Source organism: Halyomorpha halys, unplaced genomic scaffold (genome assembly GCF_000696795.3).
Source record: "Halyomorpha halys isolate HHAL.00 unplaced genomic scaffold, Hhal_1.1 Scaffold263.1, whole genome shotgun sequence".
Taxonomy (NCBI): domain Eukaryota; kingdom Metazoa; phylum Arthropoda; class Insecta; order Hemiptera; family Pentatomidae; genus Halyomorpha; species Halyomorpha halys.
This window is the reverse complement of record NW_027105032.1, coordinates 994,066-1,014,694: the sequence shown is the minus strand read 5'-3', so window position 1 is coordinate 1,014,694 and position 20,629 is coordinate 994,066. Positions and strand designations below refer to the sequence as shown.

At 28.2% G+C, this 20,629-nt stretch overlaps 1 protein-coding gene across 4 annotated transcripts in view; it reads left to right on the top strand.

Annotated features, from left to right (window-relative positions):
- The window catches only part of LOC106680472 (POU domain, class 2, transcription factor 3), a 135,989-nt gene that overhangs the window by 36,254 nt on the left and 79,106 nt on the right, over positions 1–20,629 (top strand). For all 4 annotated transcript variants that reach the window (XM_024359257.2, XM_024359256.2, XM_014420208.2 and 1 more), the window contains one exon: positions 15,649–15,693. In XM_024359257.2, coding sequence (XP_024215025.1) covers positions 15,649–15,693 — 45 coding nt within the window. The remainder of the gene's footprint in view (positions 1–15,648; positions 15,694–20,629) is intronic.

The following is a 20,629-nucleotide window of genomic DNA, read 5'->3' as shown; positions in this document are numbered from 1 at the left end:
AAGTAATTATTACAAATTATTTCAACAACAATTTAGCTGTTGAACATATATTTATACAATTTTTTTGTCTTTTATTCCGTTGGCCCAAGTACTTGAGTACTCTACTCTCTTCGGCGGTACATATACTAAAATTTATACAAATTACTCGTTTATTTTTCTTTAAAACTCCTAAAAACTTTATTTTTTAATTTGAAGTAGTATCTTGCCAAGTCATGAATATAAACAAGGTTCAGACATTGTTGTGAATCTTTTTTTTTTTTTTTTTTAATTTATTTTCATGTTTTAAATTAAGGAAAAGAACGAAACTTTAAATAAATAATTGACAGAATTACTCTGTTAATAAATTATGATAAATATTAATTTTATTCAAATATCTATTAATTTTATTAACCATCAATATTTTCATATAATTTATTCAATTTTATAATTCTGTTTTTTTAATTTTGGTAACCATTAATATTTTCATATAATTTATACAATTTTATAATTATGTTTTTTAACCTTAATTACTAATGGTTTAATATATATTTATAACTTCATATTGTCAATTAAAATCAACAATATGTGCCGTAGAAAAGATTCAATTCTCTTCCAGTACTTATATTTCTGCATTTAAAAATATTTGAGGAGCCATCTTTGCATAAAATAGGCCTTTAACATGTTAGTTGATTGTTTTTTTCGTAATTATAATGATTACTCCATATGTAGTTTTATTTGTAAATTGTTTATTGGCATTTAATTTTCAATCCAATTTTCTCAGTTCAGTTACTTTATGGATTGATTCTACATTGCTGAATGTCGTCCAAATATTCGCTTGACATTTTTTTCAACATACTGGTTTCAAATATAATACCTATATAAATGCGTACTATAATGAATTTGGAAATTCAAACTACTTAAAAGAAAAATGATTGTTAATTAGTTTTCCCAAACATCCTACTACTTTATGCCTATAATTATTATTGTTTAGGGTTAAGTCGCAAGTACTGCGGTACATGCTTAGCCAAGCAAGTGCATTGACCGTGCAGTATTTGCGGCCGAGTTGGGACCATAGCAACAAGCAGCTAAGAGTCACTTACTAATTAACGAAGAAGAAATGACTGCCATATTCTCCTTCGTATGATTAGATTGTTATTTTAATTGGTCGTAAACCCGTTGTCTTTACATAGCAAAACCATTTGCCAGGAATTTAATCTATCTTTCGGAAACCGAACTATGACCGGGACCGCTGATATGCAATTAGCATTAATGTAATATTTATATTCTTTACTTATACATATTTTTTCTTTTGTATTTAATAATTTTTTCAGGATGATATTGAAATTTCAATATGCAGTGTAAGCCAATTTAAACCGGTCGATTGATAAGGTGTGTAAATATTTAATGCGCATGTAAATATTGGAAAGAAAAAAAATAACCGATGAGATAGTTTATCTAATGGAGTGTACCAGGAACATCATTCTCATGTAAATTACATTGCCAACCGAATTCACATCATGATTCAGTAATTCTGACGTAAACTCATTCAAAAGAGTGAAAAAATAACAGAATTAATTCTGTCCATAATATCCTATGATATATATAAATATATATATTTGCATATCTATGCATAATAAAGGTGGGAAACATCTCCCCAATATCATTGTCTTATTGACTGATCCTCAAGATCCAAAAATAAAAAAAACATATTATTAAGTTAAAAAAAAATATTAATTATATTGAAATTATATTTTAAAAATGTGGGATTAATATGGTTTAAATGTTTTCATCCTAGTCATTTTGATTGATATTTAATTATAAAAAAAAGAATCCCCCTTTAAAAAATAATATAAAATAAAGTTCTTCATAATAAAGTATTTAATCTACTCCTGTATATATTATTAGTATACCAAATGAAATTATGGTTTAGAAACTATGAAATTTACAAATTGACATAAAAATGAAAATATTTGAATTTTCTGTAAATAATATAACAATTACTTAAAGAGATAATTAACTTCAACAACCTACTACGTACGTTTGAAAGAAAAAAAATAAAAAAATTACTTTACTCAAAGAAAAGGTTCAACGTATACAGTCCAATACGTATTCAGTTTAAGAGTAGTTCATTTTTATGCTGTTGAAGTGAGATGTGTTATCTTTTACTTGAGTAATTTTGATCCGATGATGATCGATTAAGCGAAACTTATATTTATGAGAGTCACCGCTTATCCCTGAATCCTCTGATACTAGATCTCATGTTTTTTTTTTTCAGTTTATTTCTATTATTAATACGCCTATATGATGTACATAAACACGTATAATAAACTTGAGAAATTACTACAATATTCTGTTTGGGTATATTATTAATTGATTTTAAGGATTTATAAAGAGGTTAATCTCACATAAGAGTGTTATCTGACACAAATAGAGGTCGATTTTAGCTATTAGTTCAATACAGACAGAGAGAGATAGTAATTCCACGTGTTAGAGAAAACAACTCGTGCCTAGTGGCTAGACAATGATAGATGTCAGGCGTATGTTTACACTATCATCTCAAACTCTCGAGAAAGTGGGGCATCTCTTTAGTATATTCGAAAATGTGATATTTAGGTAAAACTATCCAAAGTTCGTTCACTCTTAGTTTTTAATTAATCTAATTTTAAAAGCAAACCAATTGATTTAAAAACATGTCAATGATAGCTTCACAATCAGACGTTTTTATGATTCAGTTGGTCTTTACAACACTTATAAATATAATTTTATAGCGTTATTAATTATATGAAATATTTATAGTTAACTTAATTAATAAAGCAACCTTTGTACTAGCATATAAAGGCCAGAGATTTAAAGTAAATAAACCCAATTACATAACAATAAATATAAAACATTTCTTTAAAAAAAAATGTAGTTATGTTTAATAACATAAAATTTTGCTATTATTAATTTTTAAAAAATATAATTAAATTAAACTGATTTATTAAAAATATTAGTTCCATACCTTAATACTAAAATTAAGTATTCAACTAATCTTCTTACTGTGTATTATATACATTTGGATGAATAGTATAAACTGTAGAAACCCAATTTTTTAATAAATACTAACAAATTTAATTTTTAAAAAATAGTGAATACTTTATCGGAAGATTAACCTGAAAAGTCATGTCTAATAATATATAATTTTACAGTTACTATTTTAAAAAATCAGTGTATTATTAAATAACGCCTAAAATTGAGTAATGTATATTATAAAGGAGTTATAAATAGGCGTAAATCTATAAACTAATACTTAATATGGTTTATAGATTTACACTTATTTGTAGCTTTAAACCCTATTTTATAACAATAAAAGTCTAGTGTATGTTTTTGTTAATATATTAATATGATAATATGATATTATATATATTAATATGATATGATTTCGCTGTTACTATTTTTAAAAAATTAAATGAGATAATTACTTAAAAATTTAACGTTTTGAAATTATTTCTGAATCATCATTTATTATCAATTAAAAATATTTTATCATTTAATATTATTAAAAAATTACTTAAAAGTTTAACGTTTTAAAATTATTTCAAATATTTCTGAATTATCATCAAGATTTCACGAATCTTGATTTTAATTTAATTAATTTAAAAATATACAAATGTCATATTGCCTTAATTAAATATATCTATTCTTCGTAACCAATCGTATGACCCTAGGTTCGAAAGCATGTCAGGGTTTCGTGTCCATTTTGCGCGGTGCTGCGCACAGTGGAAATGTCACACGGGTTCCACGCTTTACCTAAATATGTAGCTGTGGTGCGCACGGGGTGATTAATGCGTACGCAAATGTCATTCCACGCATTAGCAAGGTGCCCCCACACCATTAAAAAAATACGCTTTCTCTACTGAGTATCCATTTATCCGATCTGTCACTAGCGCTCCAACATCTCTGATTGAAGTAGACCGCCAAGGGAAGATGTATTTTAGCTAATTAATGTTTTTCAATAATTTATAATTACTTAGTAAAATATTTTACATAAAAATTAAGTTTTAAAATTTAAAAGCAGTGTTAAATTAATTATTGGTGTGAATAATTAGTATAATATCAATAAAATTTTTAAATGTTTATAATAAAAATAAGAAGATAGCTTATAACTAGTTTTTTTTTTTACCATGATATTGGAGTTTTGGCTCAATTTATTTTTAATTTGAATTTTTTTGATTTATCTAAATATATATTTTTTTAAATATCTTTATTGAAATTAACAACTGTACATTTATGTACATACATCTAGTAAATTTGATTTTAGTTTATAATGGAGTGATACAGGCGCGTAGAGAAACTACCCATTTGGTAGTACTCTAAATCTATCTGAATCCTAATTATCTTTTATACATAAAATAATTTTTACATAATTCTATGATAATTATTAAGTATTCTTATTTTGGGCGTTGCTACAATTTGTTAGGAGGGGAAAAATCTTAAATTTGTCATCAATTTCAGCCGAATTTCCAGGCTATATTATGAAAAAATTAAATTTTAAAACTCATTTAGCTTTGAACTATTCAGTTAATTGTTTTAAATGTAAACATTTGACTAAAATATTTTTTCAAATTCAAATTTATTATTATCTCTCTCTAATCTCTCTAGTTGCTCTACTCTTTAGCATCATTAAATAAAATAATATTAAATATTCAAAATAAATTATTAAATTAAATCAAAATAAATTATCAATCTTTCAAAATAAATTTTTAGCTAATTATTTTATCCATTTAATTCTTTCTTATTCTTACAACAATTTTTAAAAAATCTACAAATGTGTTCTTAAGGAGTGATGTTTAAAGCTTTGTCCAAATACAGTTTGTTACTATACATGTAAGTTTACTCATTTTGTTTTCCCTTTTCAGTTAAAATATTCACTTTATCCTTAATTTTTTTTTTTTTAATGACTAATGAGTCTGTTATCTGCAAATTTGGGAAACCTTTATAAATCTACTGTCTCCTGTGAGCAGAGAAGACTCCAGAAGGACGACGAGTAGACTCGAGGAAGAATCCTTCCAATTAGCGCTCGGTTCCCACAGTTATAAGCTCCTCCAGTAACAGCCATATCCCTTTATTAATTTATAAATCCTCCAGAGACCAGAAGGACCCGGAGCGCCTTCCAGAGGCGGTTCCTAGCTAGGATAGGAATGCGCTGCAGAGAACCCCGCGGTAAAGATCAAAGCCGTTCTGTATCATATGCTGCAGCTAAGTTTGCATACGCCCTACTTTCCTCGTCCTTAAACTGTTATAAATTCCTTCTTGATCCTTTTGAAATGTCGTAACAGGTGTCCGCTCTTAAAGCGAGCATTCCACAGAGCCCCGCGGAACCCATTACTAATCATTCCAGTTTTATCTCGGCTTGGGTAATTAATATTTTAAACTCCTCGCGTCATTTCAACTACTCCCCGCGGACTCATTAATCGGAGTAATTGTTTTATAATTTTGCAATAAATCTCCTAACGTCCGTGATGATCGTGATGCGAAACCTGTGTTAATTAATGTTCTCCTTTTATTACTTTTTTTTATTTCTATTACAATGCCATTACTAATCGAATGAAGTAATAACATAATATTATTAAATGACGGTGTTCCGTGCATAAAGATTGCCATATATATGTAAATCTTTATTGCTACTGCATATCCAGTTAATTAGGTCATTGTATAAATATGTACTTTATGAAATCATTATTTTTGCTAGAAAGGAATCACTTCAAAACTATAAAAGATTTTATAGTAAACGCTCAAATCATTCGAATGAATAATTGAAAAAAAAGTAGTGAGTATAAAATTATCAATTAATTGAATATAATTAGAATTTATCAAAAAAATATTCAAAACCATTTAAATAAATATTATTATTAAGATAAGTGGGACCTATTTTAGTCTAAAATTTTATAAGTTTGTCTTTGTATTGACAACTAATGCTATTGACAACTAATTTTGAAGATGAACTCCTGAGCGTTTGTCATACAATTCCCTCTTCATAGAAAAACTTTAAAATTTTAAGTTTTCTTATTTCATTATAGTATGATTGTAAGTCCGAAAGTAGGTGCATATAAGAAATAAGGTACCCTCCCCAAAACCCACTTCCAACAAGTACCCATACATATTCAAAATTAAAACAAGTTTTCGAGAAGCTTATAGGACATCGTTCGGAATAAAAAAAAAAATTATCCAAATTATAGAAAATAATATTAACTTAAAATTACATTTTCAATTAATATCCTAATCGGTGTGATAAAAAAAATCAAGATTTAATTAGAAATTTTAAAAGGAAGTTTTAGTCTTTCAAATCAAGTCTTTCTCAGTCAACGTTTTCGCAATTCCGTTAAGGAAAAAATATGAGATCACATAAATGGAGACCAGAAATATTATATCTCACATCAATAACCTAAAAATAGTATAGTTAAACCGTCTTCAAGTGATACAATATACTATTTCTTAGTACATAGTACATATAAAATATTAAACATTTATTTATAGGTAAACCAAAATCACGCTAAAAATTTAATCCAAATTCTACCATATTTGAATTTACGGAATTGAGCTTTTGGACTCCACTAAACCATTGAATTCCTCTCGTACTCAATCATTACAATCCTAAATCCTTAATGCTTCTTACTTTTTCATAAATATAGTCATCCATCAGGACCTCAATATTCCATATGTTGCCGACTTGGCCTGAACCAGACACCAACCTTTCCAAGACACACTCCCTAACCATCCAAACCAACCTGTTTTCAACATTACTTCTCCTTCATTACTTGATAATCCTAGGCCTCTGAAAAGAAGATGGCCGTGATATCTTCTACTCAAGACTGTGTCATGCCATGCTATATAACCCATATTATGTTTACTTGTTGTATTTATTATTAATTCAGTTGTAAATATCAATAGATAAGTTACCCAAAAAAATTATAAGAATCACGTTACGGATAAATTTTGTTTAATTTAAGAGCAGTTTACTTACTTACTCAGTAAAGTAACTAATCTTTTATCAAGCTGAGTGAACCCCGTTCGGGATTAAGAGAAAAAACTTTCATATTGTTATTCAGGTAAAATAAATTACAATTACGAATTATAGGTTTTTATCTTTATGCGAATTAAATTTAAATTAATTACAGAAAAATATCTTTAAAAATGCTTCATCACTATGAGTTTTACTTTATATATTTCCACACCTGTATTAACAAGGAGACTATGTTTTCGCTTATCTTTTTTTTAATTATTTATTTATTTTATTTCTTTATATACATTTGGCAATATCATGGTGGGAAACAATAGTATAGAAGTCCAAATTATACTAATGATTAATAATAAAATAGCAATCCATTATCGCAGATTGTTACGTTATCCTTACCGCTTAGGTGTTTCTCAGTTCCGGGCATAGATCCATGCTAATTATGCAAGAGACCTATTGCTAAATAATAACTAATTGACTATTTCAAAATGTTAAATTGGATTTGCATTCCTAACGGTTACATAAAAGGATTCTTTAGACGTTTTAGAAATTTCCTAAAACAGTTAAAACTGACTAATTAAGGTACTGTATATATCTTACAATACGAGAACATTGTTTTTTAATCGTTATTTTTATTTGTTTCGTCATTTTTCTTAGTTTCCTTTTTCAGTTCTTATATTTATCCTGTTGGTGCAACATCCACATTTTGGATGATATACTTTTTTTTGTCGTATATTTTATATATTATTCATCTCATTCTTATTATTTATATTTACCGTTTTATTGTTTGTATTTAATGTTTTTACTTTTGAAAACCAAAAATAAAAAAAAATAAAATTATCCTAGTATATTATGAAAAAGCTGTATCTTTCTGATATATTTTAGCGCAGAAGGCAGTCGACGTTGGGCTACATCAGCTTGCAATAAAAACTTAACTATGAATCTTTACCAAACAATTCAGAATCCTAGTGTAGTATACAATCATCCTCTCAACTTTATTATTTATCTTGTTTTCGGCTTCGGTTTTGAAGATTTAGATAGTGTAATTTAAGTTAGTTGTCCGCATTCTTTCATTTTAATATGTGAGAAAATTATTTATTTTCTTCCTTAATAGGGTAGAAGGTATTAATTTAATGATTGACATCTCTGATAATATATTTATATCCACTAATAACGTTGTTCCAATTTTAGAATTCCCAAACCGATTTGATCTAGTTTAGTTATTCTCGATCATACCAAATCCAACATTCCATTCATGCTTCATTCCGTAATTCCGTCCTACAGTAATTTCGGATTCCCCCTAAAAGAAGAAGAAAAAAGAAAGAAATGACGGTTAACGATGTCGCTTTCGTCAATAATGAAAGAGGGAAAAAAGAAAGAAAAAAAAAATGCTTGACTCATAGAAACAAACGATTTACAATTCTAATCGCTTTGAGCTGGACTGGAAGGCGCCATAATTCCCGAATGGTCCAGAGCGCTTCCACATGCCTCAAATTCGTATTATTCCAAGAGGAGCTAAAGGTCGTTTTTTCATCCTCGGCTAATGACGGCGGTGACGCTCAAAGGCACCCAGAGAGCGCTGCTGGGCGCTAGAGAAATGAAAAGTTACTTTAAATAATAGCTCTAATACAGGAGGCTGTGTGATTAATCTTAGCTCGGTCATTACGGCTTCCTTTTATGAAGAAAAAACGCCAGCGTCGCTCTGTGTGTCGAGGGACATTTACGTCCCCGCCGGCTTTGTCGCTCTGTTTTGATTCAATATATCAACCGCCTTTGATTGAGTATGGTGGTGTCCTTAGATCAATCATGAAAATTTTTTGTTTTCATATTTTGTGAAGACATATTATGATATTTATTGATTCTGGGAATACGAATAATTACATTCTGCTGACATAACGAAGCAGATATAACCAATCTAATTAGAAAATGATCTTGATTGCTATAGGGAAACAAGGATAGACATTTGCAACTTCTAAGCAAAGTAAAACTCCGGATCAGATACATAACTTATATTTCAAAAAACGAAAGGCACATATTAAAAACTGAATAAAATGCTGACATCCAATCTAGAATATGGATATCCGAATACTATATTAAAACCTATTTTATAGATAAAAATAGAAAATAAATTTAATTCTGGAAAAATATCTCTTCAGAATAACAGAAATGTAAAATTAGAAGAAAAGCTTAATAGATACTATTAAAAAAAAATAAAATAACTAAGTTTATACCATATTAAAAGTATTTAAAATATATCGGTAATCAAAATAAAATAAATTTTTGTTCTAAATTAAAATAGAAGAGTAAAAAATCAAATAAATATATTTTAAATACATAGGTCATGTAAATGTGATAAATGTACAAAATACGCCTTATTTTCAATTATGACTAATATATGATTTGGTTAAACGCCTGGTAATAAAAAGAAATACATAGTTAGCTTCAGAAGTCAAAATCTTCAATAAAGAAAAATAACAACCGATTGGTTTGGTGTTGCACTATGTTTTCTACAACAAACACATATATCAATAATGTTAATTTTCATTTCCTACTGACCAAAGTAAAATGGGCTCCACTTGTTAAATATTTTCTTTTTTATAGATTATCTCATCATTTAATTAAATAAAAATTAATTGATTTGTTATCTTTATTTTTAGTAAAAATTTTTATATCTTTACAAGTTTTTATTTTGTACGCATTTGTAAACTCTCTATAAATTATTCTACTTGAATGTTACAAGTATATACTTTTATTTCGATTCTGATTTTGTTTAACTTATTTTTATTCGTTTTTATCCTTTTTTTTCAATATGTTTGGTGAATTTTCATCAACTGTGTAATATAAAATTATAATTAAAAATCTTAACATTATAGCTTAAGCGCAATAATTCGCGTTTCGCATGGAATATGTTTACTTTGTAAATAACTGTTCCTTACAGTTGGTTACTTCAAAGTATTCTAAAGAAGTCAATTTTAATCAGATTATTTCTGTGAAACTCTAAAAATAATATTTCAAAGCTTGAATTTGTCTGAAATCCATATATACACATACACATACATTATTCCTTCTTAGGTACCTTGTCATATTCTCTAAAGGTATTAATTGTACTATAATAGTTTGGAAGGGGGCTTCTAGTTCTTTGAGGGTTGGTCACGTGCCATAGCAAGTGTATCAGGACTATTATTATCAGGTGCTAAAGTAGTACTTTAACCCTTGCGAGTATTAATGCTTCACCCCTCTTTGTTAGAAAACAAACACTTGAAAAAACTTGGTTTGCTCTCTGTCAAGTAGTTTTTTTTCTGATGGGTTTATTTGAATTAGAAAATCCAGTCTGGAAATATGTTGGACAATTTCTTAGGCTGAACAATCTAATAAGTTCTATTAAAGTTTACCACAAAAAAAATTTTACCCGCTAAAATTAAAGGAAACACAAAAGTTTGACTTTTTTTTTTATAACTGCACTTGATAAAATTTTTGCTCTATCAAATAGATTTCTTTAAAAAATGTCTTGCTAGGTATTCATTTATAAAATCTAAATTCATTACACACAATGCCTTTGAAAAATAAAAATATAGAATACAATTGACTAAAAAAATAATTATCATAAATAACTATAATTTTCTCATATTATTTTGTTTAATTTTATATTTCAACATTCTTCTTCATACTAAAATGATCATCATCATCAAATCTATCACATCTTGAGTTTAGTTAATATTAAAATAAAAGACTCAGAAATACTTTCAAACAAGCAAATTATTATTGTATAAATTATTATAATAAGCATTTATACTAAAAAAAAAAAAATTATGAAAGTTGTTTTATAAAGCAATGGAATTAAAGCATTACCTACTTTTACTGAGTTTTTTATTATACACAATATACTTTTAGTATCTATCTTACTTTTTATAATAGTCCTTGTGCTATAATGTTGATAAAGTTTTAACGATCACTTAACATGTAATATCAACTTAATTTATTGTTTAATAGGGCTTTTGCAAGAGGGAATTTTTTTTTTCTAAAATATTAAATTAAATGCTGACACATTTAAAATTTATTTAGTTTGTTCTTTCTTATAAATCCTTGTTAAGACGAAATTTAATTAATGACTAATCCAACTCCTATTTTAAATCAGCATTACCTAATAAGGTAATAAGAATGCTACAATGATGTTTTTAAGTACAATGACTCTAGACATGTTTCAGTTCAAGTACTTCAAGCGTACGTCAAAATCTATTTATCAGATCTACATAACTCTCTTGTCACTTGTGATGTAACAAATTGAACTGTTAGTCCATGAGAATTTCTATCATCGTCTCGCTGTTGCAACATCTTATATTTGTCACTTAGAGTCGTCGATTCCAGACTGTTCAAGTTTCGATATTTATCAAAATTCTGAGATATTTTGATATGACTAGTGTATAAATGAAATGAAACGTCACGGTACAATGTTCCGACTTTGAGTACTTGTAATTCAAAAAAGGAAATCTGACCGATTGTTTAGATACACATTTATTTATAGATATACGAGTATATTTATTTACCGAAACAATCGTTAAATTCAGTATAATGACATCATATTTATGATATTTCCCATGATGACTATATTGAGATAGTAAAGATTAATTTATTTGTTGTTATTTATAAAATGATTTACACGTCCAATATATATTGAACGGGAAAATCATAGTTGCGCATACTCCCAAACTGCTACAGTTGTTTGAAACATGGAGCGATGGGTTCCGTGGAGTAGCATGGCTTGCCGTGAGAGAGAATGGGTTTTTTGTTGCATGACCAAGCCGTGCTCATCTGTTTTCGATCGTGACGCCTCATCAGCGCTTTTCATTAATAATAACTTCTTCTTAATTAATAAATCTCCCCCTCGTGGAATAAAAGAGGAATAATATTTACTGCCCCGACTTCAGAGGGATTGTACCGCCGTCCGTGAATATTCTATTATCACGAAGTAACGAGGACCGGGGCTTTTTTCGTTCTTTCGGAGGGTCTTTTGTAGAGAGAAAGGATGCCGAAGAGCAGAGACAAACAGGATAAACTAATACTGTACACTGGATAACTTCTGAATAAAGAGGTGAATAAAGAAAAATTTTCAGTCCTTGAAAAGAGGTGTATTCTATATATATAAAAATAAAAAACGAGATTACTTGATGCCATGTTCCCATCGGTGTCTCGGTCAACTTTGGTTGACCAAGTTAATTCCATTCTTGGGGGGCTACTATTAACGATGATTTTTCGAATTTTCTTGGTAAGGACTTTTTTAAGCTGGAGAGTTTACTAAAAATCCAATTTCTATTTATCGGATTTTCTGAGGTAGGTGTAAATAAGCATCTAGACTGTTATCAGATATACTTCCTGCATTGACTCAGTTTAATAGTCAACGATAGCTGACTTCGTATTATCAAGAAAGGAGGGCAAGTGCATTAGTAAGAATATAATGCTTGAATCTTATGCGTTATCTTATCAAGAGAAGAGAAACTTCGAGTCACAGAATTCGACTTATGGATTCTAAGGGTTCATTTTGAATTACAGAACCTCATATTCGAGCTTAGAATGTCAGTTTTATCTATAGATGAATCTGAGTACAAGGGATGACATCAGAATATCAAGTTTTTTGAGCTAGGAGTTTTGACTATACATTATTAGAATAATTTTATTACTTCCATTTATTGCCCGCGATTCCTTATTCTAAACCCTTCAATCCACTCAAAATTCTTCTGGTGCAATATTATATGCATTGCTTAATTAATTATTATAATTACATATAATAGTTCTCATTTTTTTGTATCATTTCCTAACAAAAATACGAATGATGTTTTTATATGCAAGGATTAAATCATAAAATAATTTTCTTTTTTTAAAAATATTATTTCACTTATTTATTTAATTCTATTTTAAGCATCCTGATTTCTTGGTAAAACCTTGTTTAATGAAAATGAAAATTATGATATAATTATTGCGAGAGAATTCAATTACTTCTAATAAAAATTAAAAAGAAATCATTGTTTTAATTAAATTATGCTTTCAGGAAAGTCCATGTGCAAAGTGGTGTATATGTGTGTATTGTTTTTCTACTCTGTCAGCATTATGTTACGGACAGACAAAATATATATGTTAATAATATATATTTATACATTATAAACAAAGACGTATTAGACTAATACAGCAGACAGTAGCAGACATCAGAGGGAGAGCAGAAGTCAGATGGTGATGGATACGACATCAAAGGGGCCGAATGTACAGTCTTTAGCCAGGACAACTGACCACCTTGCGTCGCTCTATACAATATCTAATTCACAACTCTCCTTGGAATACACTCATATATGTTTTATATATGTATGTATATAAATTAATTTTATTTTGTTATGTAAGCAGCACTTAATTTACTTTCGGTCCCGTAGGACGTAAATCATAAACTATTTTTGGTTACTCTGAACACAGGAGTAATAGGCCATAGAATTTATTAGCGATCTGGAAGCCGCTTTCTCTTCAATTAAAAATTTATTTGAGCTGTTAAAATTGTTAAAAACACGCGATACGGATCTTTATGTGCATCTAACATAAATATGTTCTGTACGAAACCGATTAAATAATGATATAATTAGACAATATTAAAAGAGTCTTAACTTTCATAGTTTATCAAACATTTTTTTATTAACATGTTTATTTCAAATTAATCGTCTCTTTTCCAATTCAGAATCATAATTCTTTTAAAAGAAAAAAAAAACTACATTTTAAAATTCAGATATAAAAAAAAAATTTAATAAATATTTTTTCAAATGATTTAACTTTTAATTAAAGGTTAATTTCAATTTTTGTTGTTTTAATTTAAAAACTCTTAATTCACAAGTGGATTAAATAAGTTAAATAAATATAGGGTGTACGAATCAAAGGTTTGTGGTCATAAACACATGACTGAAATAAGTTATTTAGTGGATTGTATAAATTAAATACATAATGTACGTTTTATTAATTCGTAAATATTTTCAATCAATATAATTGCCCATTAATATGTATATTTTATATAATGTATTATGTACATGTATGATAGTAACTGTACAAGTTGCTGATATTTGTATTAAATATGTATTATATTTTTATCTTAAATATATTTGTGACGCAAAAAACACATTCTAAAAATTGAAGAAAAGTTCTTCTGCATGATTTCAAGATCTATTTTGTAAACTGACAGAAATATCTTTTATTCAAGTATATGACTTATATGAAATTGTTATATAAACATACAACAAGGCTATCAGTTTTGAATGAATTATACACAATGGATAGAACGTGCATCCTTGCGAAACACCCCGCTTTTATACTCCAAATCATTTCTGTACTCGTAAAATTTGAATATTAAACCCCATTATACCTGAAATATAGTTACAGTGCTGAGATATTCCTAAGGCTGACTGAGCCACTGGTGAGCAGTGAATTAATGATTACGGTAGCCAGTGCTAAATGATTGTGAGCGGCTCCTGGCTCATTTAGCTCTGAGTTCTCCAGCTCTATTCCTACACAACCCTACTTTTCTCTGATTGAGTTATAAATTCTTCTGTCCTTTGTGGATGATTCGTTGCGGTTTCGGACGTGATAGAACGGCTAGCAGCAAGGACCTCTTGATTGACTTCTTACGAGCTACTTGTGTCTGTAAAATTCGGAGGCAGTTGGTCTTCGTGTAACTGTGTAGAGATTAGTTATATTAACTACAGAACTGTTTTTAAGTTTTAGCATTAACACTTCTTTTAAAACTACAATCCTTGTTGCAGCATTTTCTTTCTATACGTAACCCGTTGATTAATTTCATAATATGCATTCATTATTGTAATCTAGTTTCTGTTATTCTGTTATTATTTATAAAAATTCTATTTCGCTTCATGGCGTAAGAATTAAACTTATTCTTTACGATTACTTCATTGTTTGCTGATAATTAAATTAGGATGTTACGTGCACAATTGTCGGAAGGCTTGAGAACAGCCCATTTAATCGATATTCCAAGGCAATAGAATAAACAATAACTGTTCATTATTTTAGTCGATTTCTGATAATTCTTACGTGGTGTCTGAAATACACCACATTAATTACATGGGTTGTTATTGTCGTTACTTTTAAGATATTTCCTGATGTAACAATTTTTTTTTTTAATTATATAAAATTAATTTCATTTATAAATGACTGAGGAAAACTGATCATATCAAGCATGTTAAAGCTAAAATTTGTAACTCATTGATATTTTTTCCATCTTTTCAAGATTAAAATTTATTATTAACTCATTTTTCGCTAAACATTAAACAATTAATTTGTTAATTATGCATTCAGTATAATAGTTAAAATATGAATATTTTGCAATTAATAAAAAAATGTATACTTTTTTCTAAACAATAAAATAACTCCTTTTTAAATTTTTATCCTAGAATTGTTATTAACTAATTAAAAATTAATTCAGGCCTGAAGTAATATTAAATTTTAACTTTATCCTCACAAAGAGAATTGAATGATCATAATTTTTAACTACTTTTAGTTATAATTCAAGTTTAAATTAATCCTTCAATAAATCATTATAAGTTGTTATTGATTTATTTTTACTAAATTTATTAAAATAACTTATATATAGTTATTGCAAGTGAATCATAAAATTAATATTTATATATTTTTTTCAGATTCGAACAACTCGCTGAGAGAGAAGAGTTACTGCGGAGACCTCGGTAAGTGAATTGTTATTTTTTTTGTTATTTGTTTTAAACTTTGTTTTTGTTGTACGATGCCTGCAATATTTTGAAAAAAATAAATTACTGTTTAATGATCAGCCTATTAACTACTATTTCTTTTTTTACGTTTTACTGTATTTTTTCGAATATAATTACTTTGCTAATTACTATATTGTAGAACATCGCGGGAGGATAGTGATTGCATTTTATATTCATTTCTTAGGGTGCATTCTTATTATTGTTTACTTTCCCTTACGTTTGATCCCCTCATAGGCACTACATAAGACCTTAAAATTTATCTATCGATTTTTACTAAATTTGTTCAATTAACATGTATCATTTTTTTTCCATTATAGTTTAGCACTTCCTCAATTTTCTAATGTTCAAAAGCAATTATTGCTTGTTGTTTTTAATTATTGCTTTTAAACCTTTCTAAGCTCCAATGCTACCTTTCATGTTAGACTTAGAAACAGCTCATGTTCACAGCTAAAATCCTCCGACGTTATTACTTCCTCACATGATACTTTCTAATTGCTCGCGCTCCGATGTCATTATTACAACGGTCATAAAAGTTAATTAGAGCAGTAATTTAAATCCTTTATCTCATTTAAATGTGCTCCTCTTGCGGATCTGAGTGTGTATTTAGTCATGGCTCCTTCGTCAATTAATTTTTGAGTTGCTTGAACTCGTTTATGATTTCCATAAATCTTCTTGAGAACTGTTCGCTCCTTTGTACCTAACTAATTATTGTTTATCGTGACTAGTTCTTTGGAACCTTTGTTTAGAAGGTGATATTTGTTGAATATTTACTTTAAAAGTGTAGTATTGTGTTATATTTAAGTCCCGAATGATATCTAAACTTTACCGAAGGATTTGCGTAAGGATAATGTTTTCAGGATTTATAAACCACGATCACAGCTTTATTACTTCCTCACGTGATGCTTTTTAATTACCATCAGAACTACGATGCCATTCTTAGATCAGTCATAAAATTTAATAAGGCCATTAATTTAAATCTTTTATCTTATTTGAATTTGCTTCTCATTGCGAATCTGAATGTATTTTTAGTTATGGCTTCCAACTCGTTTTATGAGGAAAGATATCTTTCTGCTTATGTTCTAGATAATTAATGTTATTCTTTTATGTTATAAAAAGATATTTATTTAAAAAACAATCATTGAACCGATTCAATGACCTATGAAATATATCTTTAATTTATTATATAACTATAATTTAAATTTAAAAAATAAAAACAGAAAATAATAATCAAATTCTATCCTTCTGGTCTTTGAATTAAAGATAAAAGAAGAGTTAAAATAAAATCATTTAATATATATTTTTCTAAAGAATGTTATCGAATTGTGGGATCCAATGACGCTACCAAAAACATCTATCACTTATATTGTTAATTTTAACTTTTATTGTATGTTAAAAAATTTTGTTTAAAGTTTGCAAAGTCAAAAAATAACGAAAGGATGATTAGTTACTATAAGTATATATTTTTTGAACATTTCAAAACGTGTGGAGGCCTTTAAAACCTCGTATAATGTCTGTTACAAATGACTAATATTATTCTTACTTCAGAAAAAATTTCTAAAGAAAAATAAATTAATCAGATAATGTTAATCAGTATTCTAATTTATCTAAGCACGATAAAGTTGATACCTATTATCTATAACGGTTTTATACCTAAGATAACCCAATGTAGAAAATTGGCAAGCTTTTTTTTTTCCATGTTAGTATCAATTTTCTAACATTACACAGTAAGAAAAATACCGGGTTCTATGCGAATCAGTGAATTTATAAGTCGTCATTATGTACAGCTATGAAACTACGAAAGACAGTGGATCAGAAAATGAATGGTCTGTAGAAAGGTTACTATTTCACAGAGCTATGGGCAAACTCAAGTGAGCTTATTTAGTAATATCCTTGTTCAAGCGATCATATACAGGGTAGAAGCAAAATGTAGCAATATATTACAAAAGTAGAAACATTATTATATGATTATGTAGTTTTTTATGGAGCACTTTGAAAGGTACTTCCAACTTCTGTGTACAAGTCCCCAGTCGCTCTTTATGAAGTTAGGACTTGACCACTCAGTGTAAAAAAAATAATTAAAATTTAAGGTTATTTTTTCTACGTTACTAAGTTAGTTTATACTTGGCTTTTTAGAAATACAAACAATAAAATATGCTAAAAAAAAAAAATTAAATTAACAAAAATAAAGAGACTCCAGAGGAAACTTAAAAAAATTCGGCATTAAACCCAGTTCAAACTATCTCAACGAGGAAATAACTTAACTGACATTAAATACCATATAAATTGTATTATTAATCATTGGTCCGCCAATATTATTAACTTAATTCAAATTCGCAATTATATTTTATTCTAATTATTACATTTAGTTACTATTATATGAAGTATATAATATAGGATCATGAAAATTTCCGCTAAATGGTCTGTGAGTTAACAGCTCATAAATAAAATTATGAAACTGAAATTGAAATAAGAAATACCTGAACCTGTTTTTTTTTTCATAAATTTCTCAAAATTGACTATCGATTTTTATTAAAATCATTATATCGATGTAAAATTAAATAAACTTTATTATCATCTCGGTCTTTTCCTCTTTGAAATAGTTAAACTAGGCTTAAATCCCAAATTTTTAAAATAGCTTCCTATAGAGTACTTTTAATTTTGTTTAATTAAAATTATTACCCATCTCTCATTGTTAATAGTTATAAAAAATAAATGAGAAAAGAGGAGAAATATTTTTCCAGTTGGCAACTAATTTCTGGAAATAAGATTAGTAATATATGTGTAATATAGATGTATGATATACCGTTGGAAAGCCAATTTTAGAAAATATAATATGTGATATTATTAATAAAATTTCTACTCAAAATAGAGTGGCTTGTGAAATTTTGGCGATGCCCCCGCATCACATTTTGTTCTTTCTGATAGTAATGAAAGCTAGTTTAACTTGTTAATTTCTAACTAAGATTCAAGAAATAGAAACGAACTGTACTTTACTGCTCAGTTAAAATTATATCCTTTCCAGTAAATGTAAAAAAAAAAAAAATCATCTCCTCTTTTTATTGTGTTATTCAGTGGCTTTTGTTAGCCGTAGAAGGTTATTAACTGAATATTAAACAGCTCTAAGCTGATTTATAACGATATGGAAACATTATTCGGGGCCACATTCTACCAAAGCAGTCCCTGCGTGACTGTAAATCCCTTCTCGGAGTAAATTGAATTCTCTTCGAACTCTACACGAATCACGATGATGTACGGCCAGTGACAAATTCGTGTAAACATTCGGGAATCGTCTTACGATAGTGTTTAAGGTTTTCGAAATGCTTTTATAACAAATCATGTAGCACTTAGCAATAATAATATTATGACGTCATATTCAGAACGTCCTGCTATAGTTATCTTGGACAAATATTAGGGGTATTCATGATGTTGTGTTAAATGTTAAATATTTACCATGTTAAATGTTATAACTATAAGATTGTGAGCAGCCCGATTTCAAGTCATGTTAAACGTTAAATGCACAAGAGCCCCTAGCGGATTTTCTCAGCAACTTGTTGTATAAGCTTTTATGTTTATAACCTTCCTTCCAGACCCTCATGTTATTGTTTACTTCAGTTTTGATTTAAGTAATTAATTACAACATGCCTAAATTGAGTGAAAAGTGGAATTTGTGTGAAAGTTTAGCTTATAAAATGAAATGAAAAAATAACTTTATTCTGGGACATATGTCCCCTAAGAATAATTACATGGTTCATATAGTGAGATTTTTATCTGGCGAGCGTTTACAAATTTACAGATAGTAGAATGAAATTACATTGTTTTTTTTACAGTTTTTTTTCTCAAATGTATTATTAAAATTATCCATTCTGGTTTAATAACAGGGATATGAATACCACAAACACACGAAAGAACTGAGCTGTCACAACAACAAAAATGACGGCGATCTCAACTGGTCTATTGTGTGACGTCATTCTCCATTTAACAGACCAAGTAACAGACTCTCAGCCATGTTAAATGTTATTTCGTTTTACCACGGTAAAAGAAGGCAATTTTTTTCGATTTAACATGAGTTTTTCCATTTAACACGCTTTAACATGTTAAACCAAAGATCATGAATACCCCTAACCTACCTCTTCTTGATCATGAAGAGCTTCATCTCTTCAGAACACTCTAAACGATCTAAGATCTTCGTAGGTCCTATACCTCTTGGGAGTTCTTTTAATTTTATAGAGTTGGGTGTGTTTATCTAAGCATTGAGGTATAAAACCAAACTGTAATACAAGTTAATCTCCTCTACGCGAGCACGTCCGGGAATCTTATAATATGGTAATCTGATGTTATGTGCCCGGATAAGTGGGAGAGTTGTTAGGGCGGGTTTCGTGGCTAATATAACAACTTGCTCTTGCCGGTCTATAACAGTCATTTTACGACAATCATTGATTTTGACCTTATCTTAATAAAGATTTTGCGAAATAAGGAAAATTCAATTATTGAAATACTTGTGAAATAAGTGGATTTGAATATTTCATTAATTTTTTTTTTAATAATCATTAATAAATAAAGTAAATATCCTATTATTGCTTATTATTTAGCATTGATTAGTGTATAATTAATCATGTGTTTTTACATTAGTATTTAAAACCGTGATTTAATTTTTTTTTTACGTAATGAATTCGTATTTAATTAGCACAGAGAAATGAAAATCTTAAAAATTGATAAGTGCTTCAAAATAAATTAAACTAAGGTATTTTGCATTATTATTATTATTTAAATAATAAGCTGCTAAGAGTACTCATCATATATAAACTTTCTTGAGAAATGTAGATATTAGTTCAAAGGTAATAAACTATAAATGGTTAAAAGTTTATATATTTATATTCTTAACCAGAAATATACA